The sequence below is a fragment of the Euleptes europaea genome, chromosome 4 (genome assembly GCF_029931775.1).
Source record: "Euleptes europaea isolate rEulEur1 chromosome 4, rEulEur1.hap1, whole genome shotgun sequence".
Lineage (NCBI taxonomy): Eukaryota > Metazoa > Chordata > Lepidosauria > Squamata > Sphaerodactylidae > Euleptes > Euleptes europaea.
Window position 1 is genome coordinate 7420024 of NC_079315.1, and position 25922 is coordinate 7445945.

General features: G+C 45.7%; 1 protein-coding gene across 1 annotated transcript in view; it reads right to left on the minus strand.

The window, feature by feature from the left end:
* The window catches only part of METTL16 (methyltransferase 16, RNA N6-adenosine), a 29236-nt gene extending 12523 nt beyond the window's left edge, over positions 1 to 16713 (minus strand). Inside the window, exons 1-7 of the mRNA XM_056848217.1 lie at positions 16586 to 16713; positions 13432 to 13634; positions 12072 to 12212; positions 10883 to 10998; positions 9626 to 9768; positions 8723 to 8792; positions 7054 to 7143 (exon numbers count right to left, since the gene is read on the minus strand). Of these exons, the coding sequence (XP_056704195.1) occupies positions 7054 to 7143; positions 8723 to 8792; positions 9626 to 9768; positions 10883 to 10998; positions 12072 to 12212; positions 13432 to 13634; positions 16586 to 16713 (891 nt within the window). The remainder of the gene's footprint in view (positions 1 to 7053; positions 7144 to 8722; positions 8793 to 9625; positions 9769 to 10882; positions 10999 to 12071; positions 12213 to 13431; positions 13635 to 16585) is intronic.
* Positions 16714 to 25922: the final 9209 nt, after the last annotated feature.

The window sequence follows — 25922 nt, forward strand, 5'->3', positions numbered from 1 at the left end:
CACTCTTCATCCCGACACACACAGAAAACTATGCAAGACTGAACCACAACCACCACGATTATATGGACTACCTAAAATTCATAAGGATTCCGTTCCACTCCGACCCATCGTGAGTGCCATTGGTTCCCCAACATATGAATTAGCTAAATATTTGACCACCCTCCTACAGGACCACATTGGAAAAACCACTTCTTACATCAAAGATTCAACTCACTTCATCAACAAAATCAGTCCGTTAAGACTCAATCCAAAGGATATATTAATCAGTTTTGATGTTGTATCCCTCTTTACCAAGGTTCCAGTTAAAGACACAATCTCATTGATTAACCAGATTTTTCCAGAAGATATAACAGCCTTATTTCACCAGTGTTTGACAACAAGTTATTTCCTATGGGATCAAGAATTTTATGAACAGATTGATGGAGTAGCTATGGGAAGTCCACTCAGTCCAGTAATAGCAAACTTTTACATGGAATATTTTGAAAAGACAGCATTAGAATCAGCACCTTACAAACCTACAGTCTGGTTCAGGTTCGTAGATGATACATTTACCATTTGGAGCCATGGTGAAGAAAAATTAATGGACTTTCTAAACCATCTTAATAATATCCATCCAAACATTCAGTTTACCATGGAAAAGGAAATTGAGGGTAAACTCCCATTTCTTGATACCCTTGTCATCCGTAAATCAAACCTTCAGTTAGGTCACAAGGTCTACCGGAAACCAACTCACACAGATCGCTACTTACACAAAAACTCCAACCACCACCCCCGACAGAAAAGAGGAATAATCAAAACATTAATGGACCGTGCAAGACGGATCTGTGAACCACAGTTTCTCAAGGAAGAAACTAACCATCTAAATCACGCACTGCTAGCAAACGGCTACTCCAAGAATGAAATCAGAAGGGCCATTGAACCAAACAAAAATCAGAAAACTCAAGAAAAACAGTCTCCCATAGGAAAGGTATTCTTGCCATTTATTAAAGGAGTCACTGATAGGATGGAGAAACTTTTGAAAAAACATAACCTACAAACAGTGTTTAAACCCACCAAGAAAATACAACAAATGCTACGATCAGCAAAAGACAAAAGAGACCCCCTCACCTCTGCAGGAGTATATCGTATACCTTGCAGCTGTGGAGAAGTTTACATCGGGACCACAAAACGCAGCATACAAACAAGGATAAAAGAACATGAAAGATACTGCAGACTTGGTCAACCTGAGAAATCAGCAGTGGCTGAACATGGACTGACACAAACAGGACACAGGGTCTTATTCCAAGACACTGAAAGACTGGACAATTCTACCAACTATTTTGTCAGATTGCACAGAGAAGCCATTGAAATTCATAAACATCAGCACAACTTTAACAGAAAAGAGGAGAGTTTAAGAATGAATAAGGCTTGGCTTCCTGCCCTGAAAAACCTCCAGACAAAGACAACATTCAACAATAGCCATACAGATTAGTTTTGGATTACACACATTAACAGATCACTTCAGGATACAATGGTTCCATATTAACATACCATACCCTCATTAGCACATTATCTTGATACTTACAGGACAATACTTTTGCAGGACAATACTCAGCTCAAACCCAACCCCTTTCTGACTATATATTACTCTTCCTACACCCTTGACACTGAGAGACACTGTCCTTCAGTGTTACTACTCTGAAGATGCCTGCCACAGTTGCTGGCGAAACGTCAGGAAAGAAAATTCCAAGACCACGGTTACACACCCCGGATAACCTACAAGAACCAATGAACTCTGACCGTGAAAGCCTTCGACAATATTTTGAACGCCTCTACGGGGAGGAAATATTTCAACAGACCCGGAGATTGGAAACACTTCGGAACAAGAAAGCACATCTACTTTGTTCTTTAACTTTTCTACTGCGATGCAGAGACACTGGAACCATTCCATCTTTTCTCACAAGTAAAAGAATCTTTCAAACTTCACGAGCTAACCGCATTTATGACCATCTAGAACGGGCTCTCTTACGAGAGAGAATTCACACTACCCGCAGAGAACTTGCTGCCACAGACAAGGAGTTGTTTTCCTTACATATCAATACTAGCCACAAAATGAGAAGCCATGATTGGGACAAGATTGATAATCTCACCTACAGAAAAATGGAACAGGGGTTAACCAGCCATACTTCCAGACAGAAGCAAAAGTTTAACAAATTACAGGAAAGAAGACAGAACAGTCCAAAACTTGACAACAAACGGATTATCTTCAATCTGACAGACCGACAACTCTCACCTGAAGAAACTTCCATCTTAGCTAAGGGAGGAAACTTTGCAGTCACTCCCACCCAAATTCCAGTGGAAGACATCATTGCAAATGTAGAATCTGCCATTCGTAATCTACCTGAAGAAGATGCTGAGGAAATAAGAGGAGAGACAGCAAGAATTCTACGTAAAGCAAAGCCCCCTGCTAGCAATATAACACGCAAGGAGAGAAACGCCATCAAGACCCTCAATGCAGATCCAGAAATCATTATTCTACCAGCTGACAAAGGCAATGCCACAGTGATCATGAAAACAGAAGAATACAAAAAGAAGATTGAGGAACTTCTGGACCCTGCCACATACAAAAAACTAAAACGAGATCCAACTTGCAAAATTACCAGGAAAACTAGCATTCTGATCAAGAATTCCACTCTTCATCCCGACACACACAGAAAACTATGCAAGACTGAACCACAACCACCACGATTATATGGACTACCTAAAATTCATAAGGATTCCGTTCCACTCCGACCCATCGTGAGTGCCATTGGTTCCCCAACATATGAATTAGCTAAATATTTGACCACCCTCCTACAGGACCACATTGGAAAAACCACTTCTTACATCAAAGATTCAACTCACTTCATCAACAAAATCAGTCCGTTAAGACTCAATCCAAAGGATATATTAATCAGTTTTGATGTTGTATCCCTCTTTACCAAGGTTCCAGTTAAAGACACAATCTCATTGATTAACCAGATTTTTCCAGAAGATATAACAGCCTTATTTCACCAGTGTTTGACAACAAGTTATTTCCTATGGGATCAAGAATTTTATGAACAGATTGATGGAGTAGCTATGGGAAGTCCACTCAGTCCAGTAATAGCAAACTTTTACATGGAATATTTTGAAAAGACAGCATTAGAATCAGCACCTTACAAACCTACAGTCTGGTTCAGGTTCGTAGATGATACATTTACCATTTGGAGCCATGGTGAAGAAAAATTAATGGACTTTCTAAACCATCTTAATAATATCCATCCAAACATTCAGTTTACCATGGAAAAGGAAATTGAGGGTAAACTCCCATTTCTTGATACCCTTGTCATCCGTAAATCAAACCTTCAGTTAGGTCACAAGGTCTACCGGAAACCAACTCACACAGATCGCTACTTACACAAAAACTCCAACCACCACCCCCGACAGAAAAGAGGAATAATCAAAACATTAATGGACCGTGCAAGACGGATCTGTGAACCACAGTTTCTCAAGGAAGAAACTAACCATCTAAATCACGCACTGCTAGCAAACGGCTACTCCAAGAATGAAATCAGAAGGGCCATTGAACCAAACAAAAATCAGAAAACTCAAGAAAAACAGTCTCCCATAGGAAAGGTATTCTTGCCATTTATTAAAGGAGTCACTGATAGGATGGAGAAACTTTTGAAAAAACATAACCTACAAACAGTGTTTAAACCCACCAAGAAAATACAACAAATGCTACGATCAGCAAAAGACAAAAGAGACCCCCTCACCTCTGCAGGAGTATATCGTATACCTTGCAGCTGTGGAGAAGTTTACATCGGGACCACAAAACGCAGCATACAAACAAGGATAAAAGAACATGAAAGATACTGCAGACTTGGTCAACCTGAGAAATCAGCAGTGGCTGAACATGGACTGACACAAACAGGACACAGGGTCTTATTCCAAGACACTGAAAGACTGGACAATTCTACCAACTATTTTGTCAGATTGCACAGAGAAGCCATTGAAATTCATAAACATCAGCACAACTTTAACAGAAAAGAGGAGAGTTTAAGAATGAATAAGGCTTGGCTTCCTGCCCTGAAAAACCTCCAGACAAAGACAACATTCAACAATAGCCATACAGATTAGTTTTGGATTACACACATTAACAGATCACTTCAGGATACAATGGTTCCATATTAACATACCATACCCTCATTAGCACATTATCTTGATACTTACAGGACAATACTTTTGCAGGACAATACTCAGCTCAAACCCAACCCCTTTCTGACTATATATTACTCTTCCTACACCCTTGACACTGAGAGACACTGTCCTTCAGTGTTACTACTCTGAAGATGCCTGCCACAGTTGCTGGCGAAACGTCAGGAAAGAAAATTCCAAGACCACGGTTACACACCCCGGATAACCTACAAGAACCAATGAACTCTGACCGTGAAAGCCTTCGACAAAATTTTGATAGTCTTTAAGGTGCTACTGGACTCTTGCCCTCTTCTACTAGTACATTTACTAGGCAGACTTTGTTTATGGGGTGGTTTGCCATTGCCTTCTCCAGTTGTCCACACTTTACCCCCAGCAAGCTGGGTACTCATTTTACTGACCTCGGAAGGACGGATGGCTGAGTCAACCTTGAGCCGGCTACCTGAAACCGACTCCCGTCGGGATCGAATTCAGGTTGTGAGCAGAGCTTGGACTGCAGTACTGCAGCGTACCACTCTGCGCCACGGGGCTCTTATACAGCTCATACCCTACCAGAAATTTCATTAGTCTTTAAGGTGCTACTGGACTCTTGCTCTCTTCTGCTGCTACAGACAGACTAACACGGCTACCTATCGGGATCTATGATCAAGGAAATGCATGCATAGACATGATGTACTTTGGCTAGGCGCCTAAACGAAAGGAGGCGCTAGGTCTTGCCTTGGAAACCCCCGTAAATCAGCTGTGATGCGACGGCACTATCCACCACATTTAATATTTTTGTTAACATTACAACAGGGAATGGAGGCTTCCTACATGGGGGCCGTTAGCTGGTCGGCATCCCTTCCCCTAAATCCAGCGTGGGAGCCAGCGTGGTGTAGTGGTTAAGAGTGGTGGTTTGGAGCGGCAGATTCTGATCTGGAGAACTGGGATTGATTCCCCGCTCCTCCACATGAGAGGCGGACGCTCATCTGGTGACCTGGGTTGGTTTCCCCACTCCTCCACACGAAGCCAACTGGGTGACCTTGGGCTAGTCACAGCTCTTAGAGCTCTCTCAGTCCCATCTACCTCACAGGGAGTCTGTTGTGGGGAGGGGGAGGGAAAGGAAAGGCGATTGTAAGCTGGTTTGATTCTCCCTTAGGTGGTAGAGAAAGTCGGCATATGAAAACCAACTCCTCCTCTTCATCTGGCCTTTCCCCTCATCAGTCACGACGGACCGAGAGGGTTATGAACAAGTGCAAAGAACCCTCTCAGCATCTTTTGCCCAGGGACAGGATGACACTTCCCTTCAGCAGACAAAGGCTCCGCGACCTGTGCATGCCAAAGCATCGCCCTGACTCCTGGAAGCAGCCAACTAACCTGGTGGGAGTGAACTGCCAGGCGGATAGTGCCCTTTGCTTAAGGAGCCATTTGGTGCCATTTGAACATAAGAACATAAGAATGGCCCTGCTGGATCAGACCCAGGCCCATCAAGTCCAGCAGTCTGTTCACACAGTGGCCAACCAGGTGCCTCTAGGAAGCCCCCAAACAAGACAACTGCAGCAGCACCATCCTGCCTATGTTCCACAGCACCCAATATAATAGGCATGCTCCTCTGATACTAGAGAGAATAGGTATGCAGCACGACTAGTATCCATTCTAACTAATAGCCATGAATACCCCTCTCCTCCATGAATATGTCCACTCCCCTCTTAAAGCCCTCCAAGCTGGCAGCCATCACCACATCCTGAGGCAGGGAGTTCCACAATTTAACTATGCCTTGTGTGAAAAAATACTTCCTTTTATCTGTTTTGAATCTCTCACCCTCCAGCTTTAGCAGATGACCCTGTGTTCTAGTATTATGAGAGAGGTAGAAAAACGTCTCCCTGTGCACTCTCTCCAAACCATGCATAATTTTATTGACCTCTATCATGTCTCCCCTCAGCCGCCTTCTTTCCAAGCTAAACAGCCCTAAGCGTCTTAACCGCTCCCCATAGGACAGTTGCTCTAGTCCCCTAATCATTTTGGTGATTAGGGTCATTTTGGTGATTAGGGTTACAGCCATTTGCAACTGTGTGTGGCTCCAGCCCTCTACCAGCTTGTCAGGGAAATGGATATTCGTATGATTTTTCTTTTCTGTAGAGCCCTGCCTATGCTCATCTCTCGAAACTGAATCCTTGGCCTATCGAACAAACACAAGAGGGGTCAAGAATGGCTCTCTCATAAAAGAAAGTCACAGAAGAAGATGAAGAGTTGGTTTTTATATGCCAACTTTCTCTACCACTTAAGGAAGAATCAAACCGGCTTACCATTCCCTTCCCCTCCTCACAACAGATACCCTGTGAGGTAGGTGGGGCTGAGAGAGTGACTGGCCCAAGGTCACCCAGCCAGTTTCATGCAGCGGAGCGGGGAAATAAATCCAGTTTACCACATTAGCCTCCGCCACTCATGTGGAGTGGGGAATCAAACCCGGTTCTCCAGATCAGAGTCCACCGCTCCAAACCACCGCTCTTAACCACTACACCACGCTGGCTCCTCAGATGGAGGAGTGGGGAACCAAACCTGGTCCTCAAGATTAGAGCCCACCGCTCCAAATCACTATACCATGCTGGCACCAGAGATAATCATTGCTGGAATCCTGTGTGCCCAAGAGGGCTTCAAGCCTCATTTCTGGGAGATAAGCCAGCCAGCCCCCCCCCCCCCCCGGTTTTTGGAACCAACACCTTTGTGAGACGCCAAGGGAGAAAATCCCCAGGGAGGAGTGTGGGCCTTGTCGAGTCTGAAGCAAAATCCAGATTCAAGCATGACAAGGAAAGGGGGAGAGGGAGAGACAGACAGACACAGTCAGACAATGACACTTACTGGCACTTTGACATTTTCATAGAAGCTCCATGCCAGCGCCCACCTCATGGTGCGCCCTTGGCAGAATTCCGTGTGGGTAACATTAGGAACCTGTACCAGGCAAAAAATATCGAAGTCAACAACCTTTCCTCAGTGTTCGGGAAGTTATTTTTTCCTGCGATCCCAGCCACCAAGAGACATTGGAAAGGAGCACAAGACGACTGCAGCAGCATTGTCCTGTCTGTCTTTCACAGCACCTAATATAATAAGCATACTCATCTGATCCTGGAGGGAATAAGTATGCATCATAAGAACATAAGAAAAGCCCTGCTGGACCAGACCAAGGTCCATCAAGTCCCCCGTCTGTTCACACAATGGCCAACCAGGGGCCTCTAGGAAGCCCCCAAGCAAGACGGCTGCAGCAGCATTATCCTGCCTGTGCTCCGTAGCCCCTAATATAATAGACATGCTCCTCTGAGACTGGAGAGAGTAGGCGTGCATCATAAGAAAAGCCCTGCTGGATCAGACCAAGGCCCAACAAGTCCAGCAGTCTGTTCACACAGTGGCCAACCAGGTGCCTCCAGGAAGCCCACAAACAAGAAGACTGTAGCAGTATTCTGCCTGTGCTCCACAGGATCTACTATAATACACATGCTCCTCTGATTCTTGGAGAGAATAGGTGTTCATCATAAGAAAATAAGAAAAGGCCCTGCTGGATCAGACCAAGGCCCAACAAGTCCAGTAGTCTGTTCCCACAGTGGCCAACCAGGTGCCTCTAAGAAGCCCACAGGCAAGACGACTGCAGCAGCATTGTCCTGCCTGTGTTCCGAAGCACCTAATACAATAGGCATGCTCCTCTGATCCTTCAGAGAATAGGTATGCATCATGACTAGTATCCATTTTTTACTAGTAGCCATGGCTAGCCCTCTCCTCCAAGAACATGTCCACTCCCCTCTTCAAGCCGTCCAAGTTGGCAGCCATCACCACATCCTGGGGCAGGGATGCCACAATTTAACTATGCATCGTGTGAAGAAATAACACCCCATGCGTGCTGAGGGTGGGAACCAAATGGATTGCATTACTCCAGACTGCAAGGAAGGGATTGCAACACTGAGTGCTTCCCCGCTGGCAGAAATCAGCACAGCAAGGAAAAGGCTGGATTAGAACCTTTGCTGCCTGGCAGTCTGGTTTTCTGCCAACATGGGAAGCTTATGGGAAGCACTTGCGGGGGGGGGGGGGAATAAACAAAAAAGGCACTTCCCATCAGCAGTCTGAAGCGGTACAGTGCACTCTCTCATCTCATGCCTTCACCACAACATTGTCCTGCAAGTACAGGCCAGGCTTCGGATCTTCTATGACAGAGAAGGAGGGCAGCATGAATAGGAGCTTGTAGCTTCCCTCACCTACAAGCTCCTATGGATGCTAAAGTTAGACCCAGCCCAGATACACAAGTCTCTCTCTCTCTCTCTCACACACACACACATAAACTAGGCCCTGTTGCAGTTCTTCAACAGGGCTTCCTTTCAAAGGTCCTGGCCTTCCTAGAAACTGTAGCACATAAGGGCCTTTTGCATAAGGAACAGGCAGCTGAGGTGTGCTTCTATATTTCCTTCCTTCGTAGTCCGCCTTTCCCTGCTGAGACTCAAGGCAAGTTACAAAACAGAGGGAGAACAAGGAGAGACATACTCACTCCGTGGATTCGGAGCTCCTCTTTCAGCGGCGCCAAGCTGCATTTCTTTCCCAACATACAACTGTACCACCTGTTAAAAGTATTTTTTTAAAAAAATTATGGCGTTCTGTTGGGAATTAGTCTATGCGTTTTGTCTCTGCCAGAATTTTTGATTAAGAAGAGACTTCTTTTCACTTCTTCCGAGAGCAAATAATGTAAACTATATTCTTTACTGTGTTTTGAGCCTGTTAGCCACGCGCTGGCAAGAGTTTAGGAAATGAATTGTAGACATGAGTTATTAATTTATATATCCACGTTTATCCTCTTTTTGATATAGTAAACCTCTATATTTCCTGAAGGAAAGCAGTGTGTCTTGAACGTCGTGTGTGTGTCTAATTTATGATCCACAAGATCATGATATATTGCAGTCTCAGCACATTCTAACCCAGATAGCAGCGGCATGAAAAAAAAAAAAGAGGCAGTGGGAATACAGAGGTGGGGAAGCCATGCGAGAGAGCAAAGGGCTGGATATACCAGAAGAAGAATGAAGAATTGGAAAAAAAAGAGTTGGTTTTTAAATGCCAAACCGGTTCTCCAGATTAGACTCCGCTGCTCTACACCATTACACCACGCTGATCTACCCAGCTTCACTCCCAGGCAGTGCTATGAATGAAGCCCATTATTTTATTTTAAGCATTCTTGCCTATAACGTCCCCCAATCGATTTGCCCAGTGCCAAGGGCCCGGTCTTGCAAAGACCGAGTTAAGGTGGAGCCAGAAATCTCAAAGAAACAGTGGAGAAAGGCACCGTTTCCGGTCATAGGCATGAGTGTTTCGGTGTGTGATCTGTTGTTGACAGGCCAAAATTCAGAGCAGGATAAACAGCTCCCTCCCCCACCCACCCCCACCCTTCCTAAAACCTCACCTCAGCCTTTTCTTCAGCTGCAGGCTGTCGTGAATGATCCTCTTGACAAATTCGAGCTCTCCCCCTTCGGCCATGATCTCTGTGATCCCTCCTGTGTTGACTGAGCTGGGAGGGGGTCTCCTGGGATTGCGGGAATTGACTCCCTGGAAAAGAATGCAAAGCACTTGCGTTGAAACACCCCATGCAAGCAACAGATTTGCAAGAAGCTACCTCTGGGACCTGCCTACTTTCTGCCAGAGGCTGTAACATTTTTGCCTCCCTCCTCCTTTGCTTCCTGACACAGAAGTCACTACATACAACTTTCTGAAAGATGCAGCCTTTCCACTCCTGGATTGACTATGGGAGACTTCTTCCTTTGGGTATTCCCTTTTTGGTCCTTACACACAACTGCACAAATCATTCCCTTGGCAGAGCAGTGAATGCCCATCTTGAAATCCCTTGGCTGGATTTCCAGGACCTCCTTCAGCTTACACTTAGAGGTATCTCTCCAGGATCAGAGGAGCATGCCTATTATATCAGGTGCCGTGGAACACTGGCAAAATAATGCTGCTGCAGTCGTCTTGTTTGTGGACTTACCAGAGGCACCTGGTTGGCCACTATGTGAACAGACTGCTGGACTTGAGGGGCTTTGGTCTGATCCAGCAAGGCTTTTCTTATGTTCTCATGATGCATTCCTATTATCTCCAGTCTCAGAGGAGCATGCCCATTCTATTAGGTGCTGTGGAACACAGGCAGGATAATGCTACTGCAGTCATCTTGTTTGTGGACTTCCTAGAGGCCCCTGGTCAGCCACCGTGTGAACAGACTGCTGGACTTGGTGGGCCTGGGTCTGATCCAGCAGGGCTTTTCTTATGTTCTTATGTCACTGTGACCCTGCTGCATTGTGTTTCTAAACTGTTATTTCTGCCTTTGCTCCTCCATTTCCACCTCACTTAAGACTGGAAATGTATGCAGACATTGGAATCGGTGGGCTCAGACTGGAGCAACTCTACATAGGACAGCATCGCCATCTGTTCTACACCTTTCTTGCTTTCCCATGCATTTCCATTGTAGGAATACCTGGTAAGAGCCAGCGGGATGTAGTGGTTAGGAGTGGTGGACTCTAATCTGGAGAACCAGGTTTATTTCCCCACTCCTCCACATGAGCGGCGAACTCTGATCTGGTAAACCGGGTTGGTTTCCCCCCTCTTCCACACATAAAAATAAACAAATACCCACCAGAAAAGGTTCCAGTCAGATGAGCAGAAGTCGACCTACCTTTGCTTCCAGTTGGTTGGCGAAAAAGGGAGGGTTGCACATGCAAAAGTCATAGATAACTTCGGACTCTTGTTCCAGAGCATCCAACAGGAGTGTCTTTTGTGGTACTTTAACCACTGGCAGAAAAGGAAAGCAGAAACCGACTCATTTTCAAGGTCCAGAAATTTGTTACACAAACAATAAAAATGATAACACTTGAAGCACAATCAAAAAGAGATTACACTCTCTCGACAGCCAGAGACTGAATGTTAAATTCTAACTGTCCAGAGTTGCGCTAGCTACTCCCAAAATTCCCACTAAAAAGCTCATCTTTTGAGATGATCTTAGAAGAGTTGGTTTTTATATGTTGACTTTATCTACCACTTAAGGAAGAATGAATTCAATTTCAATTCAATTTATTACGGTCATTTGACCAGCATTATAAAAAAAATACAGGAATGCATATTAAGGAAGAATAATTCACCTTCCCTTCCCCCAACAGACGTCACCCCGTGAGGTAGGAGGGGCTGACAGAGCTGTGACTAGTCCAAGGTCACCCAGTTGGCTTCAAGCGTAGGAGTGGGGAAACAAATCCACTTCACCAGATTAGCCTCCACCACTCATGAGGAGTGGGGAATCAAACCCAGTTCTCCAGATCAGAGTCCACCGCTCCAAACCACCGCTCTCAGCAACTACACCACACCTACGACTCTAATGCCCCTGAACGCCTATGAATTTTCAGGGCAGTCCCTGCTATATGCTTCCTCTTCCTATTTTAGCTGTATTTTCTCAAACTGACAATGTAGGTTCCATACAGTTCAGTGATGCTTGAACTGTCAATATTTGGTAGATAAGCTGCTGACATTTGGTTTGCTGGCACATTGCTGGATTGGCCCAATTTTTCGAACACACTTTTGGGGAAAGTAGGGGCCAGAGCAGACTGGGATTTTGAGAAAGAGCCAGTGAAAGTGTGTGTGTGTGGGGGGGAAGAGGTAGGAGGAAAATAATTTCTCTTTGAACCTCCGCCTCAGTTATCTCGTACTCCGTTCCTTTCCTATCAATTCTCACATACTCAACCAAATGAACCAAAATGGGACATTCTAGCTCTGCTATTGATGGTAGGCTGAGCAGCCAGTGTGGTTTTTGTCTGTAAAACTGCTGACAAACTACGCTAAAGCACCAGAGTGGGAAAAGAAGGAGAGAGACATACCTTTGATAAGGTCCGATAAATTATTTTGCTCCACGTTTTTTTTGGCGTAGCTGAAACATACATCATCCACTTCTGTCGCGATGAAGTGCCATCCATTCAGGGTTGCCCCGAGTAATGGGTAAATACAAGACGCACCAGTTCCTGTAGCAAAGCCAAGAACAAGATTGTGCTAGTAGGAAAAATAAAAGAACAGGTAGTCGCCACAATGCCCCATTCTAGAAGCTGTTACCAGATGTTACGTTTTCTGTTACCTCAGAAGGTCGGGCCAGAAACAACGGGTTGAAATTAAATCCAAAGAGTTTCTGTCTAGACATTAGGAAGAATTTTTTAACAGTTAGAGCGGTTCCTCAGTGGAACAGGCTTCCTCGGGAGGTGGTAAGTGCTCCTTCCCTGGAGGTTTTGAAGCAGAGGCTAGGATGGCCATCTGTCAGCAATGCTGATTCTATAACCTTAAGCACATGATGAGAAAGAGGGCATCTTGGCCATCTTCTGGGCATGTAGTGGGGGTCGCTGGGGGTGTGGGGGGGGAGGTGGTTGTGAATTTCCTGCATTGTGCAGGGGGTTGGACTAGATGACCCAGGTGGTCCCTTCCAACTCTATGATTCTATGAAATATTTCCCAGTTACACAGCAAGCTTCCCTAAACAAACACGTCAATTTCACAGTCTCTAAAGATTCTTGTCCATTCCATGAAACTCTTGTAGCATTAACATGAACACGAAGCTGCCTTACACTGAATCAGACCCTTGGTCCATCAAAGTCAGTATTGTCTACTCGGACCAGCAGCAGCTCTCCAGGGACTCAGGCTGGAGAGCCACAGTGGTATCTTTAGATAAGACCACTAGAGACTTCACCTGGGAGAGACCCTACCTGTCCACTCCAGTAATCTTTGGAGGCCCTGTTTGAACTGCCCATCTGAGGCTAGACAGGTGGAAATCCAAGAAAGGGCCTTCTTGGTTGTGGCACCAAACCTCTGGAGCTCCCTCTTCTGGGAGAATCAAACTAGCTCACAATCACCTTCCCTTCGTCTCCCCACAACAGACACCCTGTGAGGTAGGTGGGGCTGAGAGAGCTCTAAGAGAGCTGTGACTGGCCCAAGGTCACCCACACCCAGTTGGCTTCGTATGTAGGAGTGGGGAATCAAACCCGGTTCTCCAGATCAGACTCCACCACTCCAAACCACTACACCACACTAGCTCCCGTATACTTCTTTAGGAAGCCCACAAGAATTGCAGCTGGGACCACAGAATCTGTGTGAGCAAGGCAAGGGGTCGAAGGCTGTTTTCCAAAATGTTAACTGCAGCCCTGACATTCAAAGCCTACCAGCAACTGAAACGTTATCAGGTGAGCGAGAAACGTACCTATATCTATTCCCCAGACGACTGAACCTTTCCCAGCGGGATCCTGCATAGCCATGAGATCTTCCACCCAGTGGATATAATTAAGCCTCAAGGGAACCGTTGGGATCAGCCTCTCCAATGGGATATCAATCTGAAGTCCAAAGTCTTCTTTGAGCAGGGTGCACGTCAGAGCTCTCACTGCTTCCGGATCTTTGAAGTTGACACTGAAAAGGCACGAGACAGAAAGGGAAGAGCTGCATTGAGTCTTGCATCCCAAAACCCTGGTGTGTGAACATAAGAAAAGCCCTGCTGGATCAGACCAAGGTCCATCAAGCCCAGCAGTCTGTTCACATAGTGGCCAACCAGGTGCCTCCAGGAAGCCCACAAGCAAGATGACTGCAGCAGCATTCCCCTGCCTGTGTCCCACAGCACATAATATTTATTTATTTATTCACATTCGTAGCTCGCCCTCATTCCTGGTCCAACCGGGAACAGGGCGGGTTACAACCTTTAAAACCAACAAAACCATAAAAAATTAAAATCAAAAATTAAAAACACAATGAACATAGCAAAACAAAACAAGATGGCATTACAATAGTAGTAGCTTCGGTAGAATCTCCCCCACAGATGACAGGTGGAGGGAAAAGGGTAATAGGCACGCTCAGCTGATCCTGCAGAGAATAGATATGCATCATGACTAGTATTCATTTATTTTGACTAATAGTCATGGATTGCTCTGACCTGGATAGCCCAGGCTAGCCTGATCTCGTCAGATCTCAGAAGCTAAGCAGGGTCCGCCTACACACACAGTCATGGATTGCCCTCTCCTCCATGAATATGTCCACTCCTCTCTTCAAGCCTTCCAGCCATCACCACATCCTGGGGCAGGGAGTTCCACAATTTGACTCTGTATTAAGAACATAAGAAAAGCCTTGCCGGATCAGCCCATCTGGTTGGCCACTGTGTGAACAGACTGCAAGACTTGATGGGACTATTATCCATTTTGACCAGTAGCCACGGATAGCCTTCTCCTCCATGAACATGCCCACTCCCCTCTTCAAGCCTTCCAAGTCGGCAGCAATCACCACCTCCTGGGGCAGGGAGTTCCACAGTTTAACTATGCCTCGAGGGGGGGGGGAGCTGGGATTGTGCTCACAACCCTTTCCCAGCACCATTTGCAGGGGGCGGGGACAGGGCCGGATTTAGGTTTGATGAGGCCCTAAGCTATTGAAGGTAATGGGGCTCTTTATATGTCCAGCTGTCCTTTGCCAACAACAAATTGTTGCTGTTTTTTGTGTTGAATATATGCTATATGGTAATTTATGGACCTAACAGGTATTTAAAGCCATTTGCACATAACAAAATATGTATTTTATCAAAGTAATTGTTGAACTGAAATACAATTAAGAAGAAGTATATTATGAGGAAATTGAACTTGTTGAAGACTTTCTATTCCTTGGCTCCACCATCAACCAAAAGGGAGACTGCAGCCAAGGAATCAGAAGGAGATTGAGACTGGGAAGGGCAGCCATGAAGGAGCTAGAAAATATTTTGAAGTGTAAGGATGCGTCACTAGCCACCAAGACTAGATTAATTCATGCCATTGTATTCCCTATCAGTATGTATGGGTGTGAAAGCTGGACAGTGAAGAAAGCTGATAGGAAGAAAATTGATTCCTTTGAAATGTGGTGTTGGAGGAGAGTGTTATGGATACCGTGGACTGCCAAAAAAAGCAAATCAGTGGGTTATAGATCAAATCAAGCCTGAACTGACCCTAGAAGCTAAAATGACTCTACTGAGGCTATCGTATTTTGGCCACGTCATGAGAAGACAAGAGTCACTGGAAAAGACAGTCATGCTAGGAAAAGTTAAAGGCAGCAGGAAAAGAGGAAGACCCAACAAGGGATGTATGGACTCAATAAAGGAAGCCACGGCCTTCAATTTGCAGGATCTGAGCAGGGCTGTCAAAGATAGGACACTTTGGAGGACTTTCATTCATAGGGTCACCATGAGTCGGAAGCGACTTGACGGCACTTAACACACACGCAAACACATATTAAAACACTGTTGCTGTATGTAGGTTTTATTTTATTTGTTTTTTATCTTATATTTTGGAAATGTACATCCAGTTTTTTCTTCTTCTGATGCAGTAAACCAGAGGTTCATGGGGGAGAAGGAGACCCGAGACCGTTGTTTGCAAGAAAACAGTTATTTATTCGGAGCAGCTGCTACCCAGAGCACTCTACCGAGTAAAAATCTCTGAGCCCCGATCATACTGAGGAAGGGATATTTATCCAAATTCAAGATATGACAACCCATCAACATTCAGGGTAAAGCTGATAGCACTACAGACATGGAGGCGGCAGTATAGTAACAGTTCCACCCAGTTCTTGTTATGGTTCATTGTAACCCTCCGTGACTCTTGCCCCAATTACTTAGAGCACACAGACCCACAGAGATATCCTGCCCAGCAACAAGCTATTCCCTGGCTGTCCTAACACATTGAGACAGCAAGGTAAACTTCCCCTGACTATGGAAGAGCCACTGATTTAACAATTTGTAGTAATCTCTTTTCCTTTCTGTAAATGTGTCGAAATGAATTAGGACAGCCAGGGAATAGCTTGTTGCTGGGCAGGATATCTCTGTGGGTCTGTGCGCTCTAAGGAATTGGGGCAAAAGTCATGAAGGGTTACAGTGAACCATAACAAAGAACTGGGTGAAGCGACTACTGCACTGCCGCCTCTCTGTCTGTATTACAGTCAGATATGCCCTGAATGTTGATGGGCTGTCATAACTTGAATTTGGATAAATATCTCTCCCTCAGTACAATCAGGACTTAGAGATTTGGCTCGCTAGAGCATCTGGGTCGTAGCTACAGAATAAATAACTGTTTTCTTGATAACGGTCTCAGGTCTCTTTCCCCCCCCCCACGAACCCCGGTTTTACCATAACATTTCGATACATTTTACAGAAAGGAAAAGAGATTATTGCAAATTGCTAAATCGGTGGATCTTCCATAGTCAGGGGAAGTCTACCCTGCTGTCTCATTTCCTTTAAAAAAATTTTTTGGGGGGGCCAAGAGAGTGGGGGGCCCTAAGCGACAGCTTGTTGAGCTTCGACGTAAATCCGCCCACCCCACCCCACCCCACCCCACCCCAAACTCCGACCGGCCTACCTGACTCTCCCGGACAAGCTGACCTGCACGTGGCGCTGGAACTCGGGGTACTTGGAGGCCAGGTGGGCGAAGTCGGGCGGCTTGTCCTTGTACCGGTTGCGGGCGTGCATGGACTTGTTGAGGGCCATCCCCTCGGTGGGGAGGGGGGGAGAGAGGACCAAGCCCCCCCCCCCGACCCGCAGAAGCCCCCCGCAGCCCGCTCGGACCTCCCGCGACAGGCGCCGGACCAGAGAGAGACCCGCGGGGGAAGCACCACGCCGGAGAGAACACCCACTTCCGGTTTGAGACTCTATGGTCAAACTCGGCTCTCTCTCCGGGGCCGCTCTGTCTCGGCGCGGGGGCGGCAGGAGACCGGAAGCGACCTTCTAGCCCGTGAAAAAAGACCACAAAGTCACGCTGGGCAGGAGACCGGAAGCGACCTTCTAGCTCGTGAAAAAAAGACCACAAAGTCACACTGGGCAGGAGACCGGAAGCGACCTTCTAGCCCGTGAAAAAAGACCACAAAGTCACACTGGGCAGGAGACCCGAAGCGACCTTCTAGCCCGTGAAAAAAGACCACAAAGTCACACTGGGCAGGAGACCCGAAGCGACCTTCTAGCCCGTGAAAAAAGACCACAAAGTCACACGGGATGGGCGGCGGGAGACTGGAAGCGACCTTCTAGCCCGTGAAATAAGACCACAAAGTCACACGGGATGGGCGGCGGGAGACCGGAAGCGACCTTCTAGCCCGTGGAAAAAGACCACAAAGTCACACGGGATGGGCGGCAGGAGACCGGAAGCGACCTTCTAGCCCGTGTGTGTGTGGGGTGCTGTTAGGGGAAGTGAATATTTTGTTCTGTGTAACATCTGGCAACGGCTTGTGGAATGGGGTGTTGTAGATACTACTGCCATTTATGCATGGGAGGTTTTGCACTGTATTTGCCACTCTTTAGATGCACTTTCCCCCATCCATATTCTCAAAACTCAGCAATCAGCCCCACCCCCCATGCAGAGTTTTCAGAATATGGATGGGGGGAAAGTGCATCTAAAGAGTGGCAAATACAGTGCAAAATCTTCCATGAATAAATGGCCTACGTGGTTTTTTATTTTTTTCCCCCTCCTAGCACAGTCTTGTTCTTGGCTTTGCTGCAGGATCTGGTGCATCTTGTATTTATGGCCATTTATGCATGGGAGGTTTTGCCTTGGATTTGCTGCTTTCTAGAGGCGTGTTTTCCCCATCCAAATTCTTAGAACTCAAAACTTAGCCCCCATATAGAGTTTTGAAAGTTCAGATGGGGGGGAAATGTGCATCCATAGAGCGGCAAATCCAAGGCAAAACCTCACATGCATAAATGGCCATATGTGTACTGGAAATAATAAAAGGACTGGCTTAAAGCCACATCCGCACGATAAAAATAGCAGTGTGATATTCTTCTTTTGCTGCCGTGGTGACATATTCTCCATTGCCATGGTGTCCAATAAAATATTGTGTGTAACACACACCTTAAAGCATTGCCTGGGTATCAGCTTGTCTGGATGGATACTGTCCATTGCCATGGTGTCCAATAAAATATTGTGCGTAACACACACACACATTAAAGCATTGCCTGGGTATCAGTTTGCTGGTTCAGTCTTGGTGATTGAAACGTTTCTCTTTATGCCTCTCAATGATGTAATTTTGTTTGAATTAAATTTAGACTCATGAATTCCATTTGTTTGTAGGCTAATGTGAAGTTATGTTTAATTTTGGAGTTAAGAACATGGGGGGGGTTGTTGTTCCATTTTTAGGTTAACTTAACCTTAGACTTCATATATTGATTGCAAGTTTATTAAGCGGTTGTCATTTATCGCTGTTTTTCATTTGAAATGCTAATGAGCACCATTTTTAAAATTCAAGCTAAATTGCTTTTCCCTTTGTAGCTTTCTATAGAAGAGGATGTAGCATTGTTGAATGAAGTCTGGCATCTAGAGGTGGTCCGTATGATTGCAGCGGTTGAGACTTTTCAATTCGAAGTGCTTTTTAACAAATATTTCCCCCCTTAGTTCAAAAAAGCTTTCCATCATTGCTTCCCATGTTTGCTTTCTTGTTTTCAGCCTATCCACTATAAATTATAAAATAAACTGTGGATTAGTGTCCATTTCTTGAACAGCAAGGTCGGTGCCTTGTAAAGGATCACCTGATTGTGTATTAAATCTCTGTTGGAAGCACAGAAACAAGCCAGGACTGTTGGTAACTTTACTCTAGACCAGGGGTGGGGAACCTTTTTCCTGCCAAGGGCCATTTGCACATTTATAACATCATTCGGGGGCCATACCAGGTGTAGATCTCCCGGTGTGGGGGGAAGAGGCTAGGGTTGCCAGGTCTCCGGCCACCACCTGGAGGTTGGCAACCCCAGGGGAGGCCACGCAGAGAAGGCCTGGAGGGCTCCCTGGTCCTCCACCCCTCCCAGGCAGGAGGGCAGCCAGTGGTGGGCCCGAGCAAACGAGGTGCCAGGGAGGCGCAGCCCGCGGTCGATTGGCAAGGGAGGAAGGAAAACAGAGAAAGAGGGAAAGGGAGAGAAAGAGAAAGAAATGGAAAGAGGGGGAGAAAGAAAAGGATGGAGGGAGACAGACAAAGAAAGAGACAGAAAGAGAGGGAGAGAGAAAAGCCTTCCTCCCCCCCCCCGCACACACACACCGGCCCCACGCCACCTAGCCCCAGGCTCCATGCCCTCCCTGCCCCAGAGTCCACAAAAGGCCCCCTGAAGCCAGATCGGCTCCTGCACGCATGCTCTGCCGCCGGGAGCCGCAGGCCTGTTCCCCCCCCCCTGCTGCTCAACAGCCGACAGGCAGCAAGAGGGGCTTACAGTGTGCCCCGACGTTCCTGCACGCTGCGGCTATAGGGGACAACCTTGGGGGAAGCATCCCTCTCCCTCCTCTCGCCGACCAACAGCTATCAGTCAGCGAGAGGAGGTCCAAAGGGCGCCGCAGCACCCCTGCAAGCCGTGGCCCCAGGAACACCCTCAGGGAGGGCCGCCCTGTGCCACGCCTCTGCAACAAGGCCCCGGAGCTCCCGAGGGCCACAAAAAATGTCCTCGGGGGCCGCATACGACCCCTGGGCCTGAGGTTCCCCATCCCTGCTCTAGACACATCTCAGAAGCCACGGTCATTATTACACAAACTGATGACCGGGCCCTGCAGGTTATATATATAAACGTAATAAATAAAAATCTTGCAAAAAAGGCAGTAAATATTTTTATGAACTGCACTGTGGGCACATGCAATGAATGCTTGCCTCTGTTCTCACAGTAATATGCTAGGACATGGAAGAAATCCTTCTAATAGAGGTGGTATGAATTTAAGAGCGTCTTGTGTGCCAGTTGGCATCAGCCAGAGGTAGAGTTGCCAGGTCCCTCTTTGCCACCGGCAGGAGGTTTGGGGGAGGTTTTGAGGAGGGTGGGGTTTGGGGATGGGGGGGACTTCAATGCCACAGAGTCTAATTGCCAAAGCGGCCATTTTATCCAGGTGAACTGATCTCTGTCGGCTGGAGATCTGTTGTAAAAGCAGGAGATCTCCAGCTAGTACCTGGAGGTTAATTGCACAAAGAACACTCTGTACTGGTACCAATGGTTAGGAAATTAGTACAGGAAAATGCTGACACTGACATAGCATAACAAAGTTGTAATGATGTGTTGCACACAACAAGTGAAAATATATACAAAAAGTGAAAAAAAGTGAAAAATATATACAAAAAGGTATCAAGGTATCATAACATCCAAAGTTGGCTTCTTGAAGTTTCAGTCACTTTTTGTATATATTTTCACTTGTTGTGTGCAGCACATCATTACAACTTTGCTATGCTATGTCAGTGTCAGCATTTTCCTGTACGAAGTACCTGGAGGTTGGCAACCCTAGTTGCCAGATCCCTCTTCACAACTGGCGGGAGGTTTTCGGGGCGGAGCCTGAGGGGGGCGGATTAAATTAGAGACCAGATTAGAGTCCTCCGCTCATGTGGAGGAATGGAGAATCAAATCCGATTCTTCAGATTAGAGTCCTCCGCTCATGTGGAGGAGTGGGGAATCAAACCCAGTTCTCCAGATTAGAGTCCACCGCTCATGTGGAGGAGTGGGGAATCAAATCCAGTTCACCAGATCAGAGTCCGCCACTCATGTGGAAGAGTGGGGAATCAAACCCGGTTCTCCAGATTAGAGTCCACCACTCTCAACCACTACACCACGCTGTGTACAAGCACTTTACTGGCAAATGATAGTATGCATCACGTTAGAGGAGGTGCAGGTGAAGAAACCCTAGATGTTGTAGGGTCCTGTGATAATGTCATTCAAGTAGATGTGTTTTAAATATATTGCTACTAGAGCCAAACCCTGGCCTTGGCTTGCATTAGAAACTTGAACACAGATGAAATTCATAATTTCATCCACAAAATCAATAGAGAATGGCAGAACTGAAGTGCCCCCAATAAAGGTCTTTTACCTGTGGCACTATAAACTGCCCCTGTGTACATAAACAGGTGCAGGAATCCTCCTTTTAGAAGTGACACCCGTGTAGATAAACGCATGTCAAGAACCGCCTCCCTTTCTCTTTTCATCTTCCTTTCCATTCACTTAGTCTGCATAAGCACGAATACATTCCTATAACTGCAACAAGTAGCAGCTGCCAGCATTTCCTCCACTCCGCTCCACTTTCGTTATCTAGTTAAAGGGACTCCGATGTTCCTGGCGAGGGGACTGCCTGTTCGGACCTAACACATGCGCAATTAGAGAATCGCTCACTGCCAAAGTTGCTGTGTTGCTGATTTCAATAGCCAAGAATGACACCATGGGGAAATTAGAAATGTATCTTTATTGAAGACAATTGTTAGAAGTGTATAAAAGTTGATCAATGCTGAACTGCAGTGTGATTCTTTCTCTTGGTTTCGGCTGGAGATACTTGATCCCAGCTTGTACTGTTAAACTGGTACCATTAACTAGCATAAACTGTAAAAGTAATTCCTGATCTCCAGTGCGTTATCCTTGATCAGATCTACCCGGGGTAACGTTTAGGCACAACAGAACTGCTTTCAACAGCGGATGGTTTGAGTATACCGCGTCCTGCACATATTTTCACTGCCGTCAGAAGTCGAACGGCCGGTATATTTTAAAGACAAAATGGAACAGTTTCATTAAAAGGGTGGAAGGAAGACACAGGAACTGGAGATGGATCTCTTAGCTTGATAGTTATGCGTCTCATGGCTCATCTGAACCTGAAGGCTCCAAGAACATTTAGCAAAGAGTACCTTCCGGCAATCATTTAAGATTCAAGGACAAACGCTGCATTTGCTTTCGGTATCAAGGCTGCATTCATTTTCGTTAAGTTATAGTACTGGACTAATTTTGTAATCGGGAAATTATTTGAAAATATTTATTTGTAGCACTGGTGCGGGAAAGTGGGGGGGGAGGGAAATGCCTGGGGCACAAGCTACTTTATTCGTGAACTGAATTCCTGCATAAAAGGAAAATTGTAACTTCAACAATAAAGCACCAGTCAATGCCCCAAACAGAACATTCCTGGCTGGCTTGCTGAGAAACCACTGGTTCAAAGAAGCCATCCCTTATTATTGCCAAGGGGTGTGTTAGTAGGGTTGTCAGGCCCCTCTTCACCACCGGTGGGAGGTTTTGAGGCGGAGCCTGAGGGGGGCAGGGTTTGGGGGGGTAGGGACTTCAATGCCATAAGTCTTATATGGTTTGAAACTAGGGTTGCCAACCTCCAGGTACTGATACAAAAGGTCACCAGTACTGCAAAGTAGCTGCTATGAAAAACCACTACGCGGAACAATAAACATACAAGGGAACAATCTGGTGAACTGGATTTGTTCCCCCACTCCTCCACATGAAGCCAGCTGGGTGGCCTTGGGCTAGTCACAGCTCTCTCATCCCCACATAACTCACAGGGAGTCTGTTGTGCAGAGGGGAAGGGAAGGCGATCGTAAGCCAGTTTGATTCTTCCTTAAGTGGTAGAGAAAGTCGGCATATAAAAACCAGCTCTCCTCCTCCTCCTCCTCCTTTACAGATTCTTCGATCTGTATTGAGGGGGGGGGACCAGTGCTGTAAGGCATACGACAGAAGAGATGTTACAGAGTTTTTGAAGGAGAAATATAACGCACTACAAGCAAAAGAAACACTTCAATAAAATAATGAAAGAGCTTACTGAAAACAAAGCGATGAGAAAGTGCAATTGAAGAAAGCACAGGCTGAAAACCGTAGGCACAATCTAAAATTTAGAGTCAATCTTATAATAAGGAGAACATGGAAATTTGGGGCTAAGATGTGATATTGGGAGAGCCTGTAGATGGTGCTTGTGTGTCAAACAGCAGCCGCAAGGATGATTATTTGTGTTGGGGAAATGGACTGGGGGAGGGGGTTAAAACCCCTACCCAGTGCTGTGTATATTTGGCCAGGGCTGCTAATAAACACTTCAAAAAGTGTGGGAGTTCAGTTTATGGATTTCCCACCGCCGGAGTAAAACATTTGGCCCTTAGTAAGACGTTACTAAAGCATATCTCAACCCGGAGAAACGGTGGAGCCGTAGAAATCAAGACAGCGTTCCAAATCCGAGTTATTCTGGGCGAAGAGTTAAACAAGCCCATAGATATTCCTGTCACATTCCTTACTTTAAGGATTAAAGATGTAATTTCAGGGGGAACACCGGCTAAGGGGTGGAAATAATGAAGAAGTGCCAAAGAACTGTGAAATTAGCTCCGTGAGCCTGGGGGGGCGGCAGCATTTAGGCTAATTTCCCCCTCCAAATACACCCCCCCCATTCTGCACAACGAACTGCTTTTGAAAACAAGGATGTTTGAAAAAAACCATTTTTGACAGGGCAAAAGGGCCTGGAAGAAAAGAAAGGAAAACATCCACTGATCCGGCAAAAGGACGTTTGTGTCCAAAGCGGCAGTTTCACATTTGGGCAATTAATCTCAAGTGCCGTTGTGCCCAGACATTATCTCAAAGACAAGAAATTCAACGGGGAATAGAAAACTAATAAGGGCATTTTCACACATACTGAATAATGCACTCTCAATGCACTTCAACAGTCGTTTGCAAGTGGGTTTTGCCATTTCACACTGGCCATTTATGCCTGGTAATTAGCAGCGCGTTCCAGGCATGAAGGGCCCGGCATATTTTTTTTTAAATTTCTTCACGCTGAACCATCATTCCAGATGTCACTGCGAAGCCGGCACATACCAGCTTCGCATTTCTTAAGAGCCCCTTTAACGCGACCTTTTATATTTGCTCCGCCCCTGCATTGAAGCATTCACTGAAGGAAGCGTGCAGAATCCCAGCCGCGGCTTAGCTATGCAGACGACTATTGCTAATGGCTATGCAAATGAAGGAACGAAGGAGCAAGCAAGTAGGGGGGTAGAAGTTGTTTGACTTTCTCCTCTTGCATCGGGACCGTGAACAGTCATTTTAAAGGTTGGATTTTAAAAGTCAGCATTGAGCAAGAAGCAGAATCGACCCTGCATAAATGGCCATAGTAAAATCCAGCTACAAAGTGCATTAAAGTGGATTGAAATTGCATTATTTGGCATGCGTGAAAAGCGCCTAAGACAATATCTAACCCTAACCCTGTCCCCACAACAGACACCCTGTGAGGTAGGTGAGGCTGAGAGAGCTCTAAGAGAACTGTGACTAGCCCAAGGTCACCCAGCTGGTTTCATGTGTAGGAATGGGGGAAACCAACCCAGTTCACCAGATTAGAGTCCACCGTTCCTAACCACTACGCCAAGCTGACTCTTCATGGCTGCCCTTCCCAGTCTCCATCTCCACTCATAATAGTATTACAACTGATCTCCAGCCGATAGTGATCAGATCATGGTTACCTTTGGCAATTGGACTCTATGGCATTGAAGTCCCTCCCCCTCCCCAAACCTCTTCAGGCTCCACCCCCCAAAATCTCCATGTATTTCCCAATCCAGTGCTGGCAACCCTAAACATCACCCTGAGTAGAGATGTAACCCAGGTCCAACATGCTAACCAGTGTGCCATACTACCTCTGAAATTAAGATGTTTTGAATACCATTAATTGGAGTTTAGGTGAATATTTTCCGATGGTTGCCATGCACATTTAATTTGTCTAAATGGGACAGCTAGAACATCTGTTATGAGAAGTATGCTCCTTTTTAAAAAAAATCAGTGGAATGGAAAAAATGCGAAAGTAAGAACAGGTGATAGTTAAAAAAATTATGTCAGAAGAACAGTACATTCAAGGAAGAGATATATAATTCAGTGGCAGATTGGATTAGCAGAGGAAACAATTACATTTAAAGACAGCATATAGAGCAGAATGCTCTTTCAGCTACCTGAGGAAGAAAGTCTGCAGACTTGGAAATAAATCAAGGGCCCATTTTCTGGCGAAGTTTTCATCAGAGGAACAGAAAAAGACAATATCTCCGATAGACAATAATATCTTCACAGGAGGTACCAAACCAGTTAACAATTTACAATAAAATTCACTACCAAATGACATTTATATAAAGCAGAACATCTGGCAGGTAATGTTACAGACAGTTTTATTTTTTTCCTACGGCTCAGATTGGCAAAAGCATGTGCCCCAACTTGAAGCAACCATTACAACTGAGGAAATAAGATTTACGATAAAAAACTTAATGCAATGCTAAATTATCTAGCGGAGAGAGTGTCATAGGGGAATACTGTTAAATATTTATTAACAAACGATAACGGTGACTGTCCAAAACAATAAATGATCAGCACAGCTAAATTGCTAGAATTAGGAATAGGTAAAAATTATAGTAATTCTGAATTGTGACCATTATAAGCACGGTATTTGCTTCTTTATTCAGCCAAGATTTTATGATCTCTGCCAGGCTAACGGCACAATGAACAACTCAATCCCTTCAATATATTCCTGAGAATCATATGGGATTCAATAAAGAGAGAAAGGAAATAACTGAATATATAGAGTTGCCAGGTCCCTCTTTGCCACCTGTGGGAGGATTTTGGGGCAGAGCCTGATAATGGGCGGAGTTTGGGGAGGGGAGGGACTTCAATGCCATAGAGTCCAATGGCCAAAGCGGCCATTTTCTCCAGGTGAACTGATCTCTGTCGCCTGGAGACCAGTTGTAATAGCAGAAGATTTCCAACTAGTACCTAGATGTTTCTACTTAAACTGAAAACCTATGCTTGCTACAAGTACCTAGATGTTGGCAACCCTATGAATATAATAAAGTCGATTTATCAAGCGAGGATGCACCTTGTTGTTTCGGACACGGAGAAAGCATTTGATTATTCTGAATGCGTTAAGTTGTGATTTGCTGTGCTTTGTTTTATATAAGTAGTTTTAGCACTGGTTTTTAATTGGT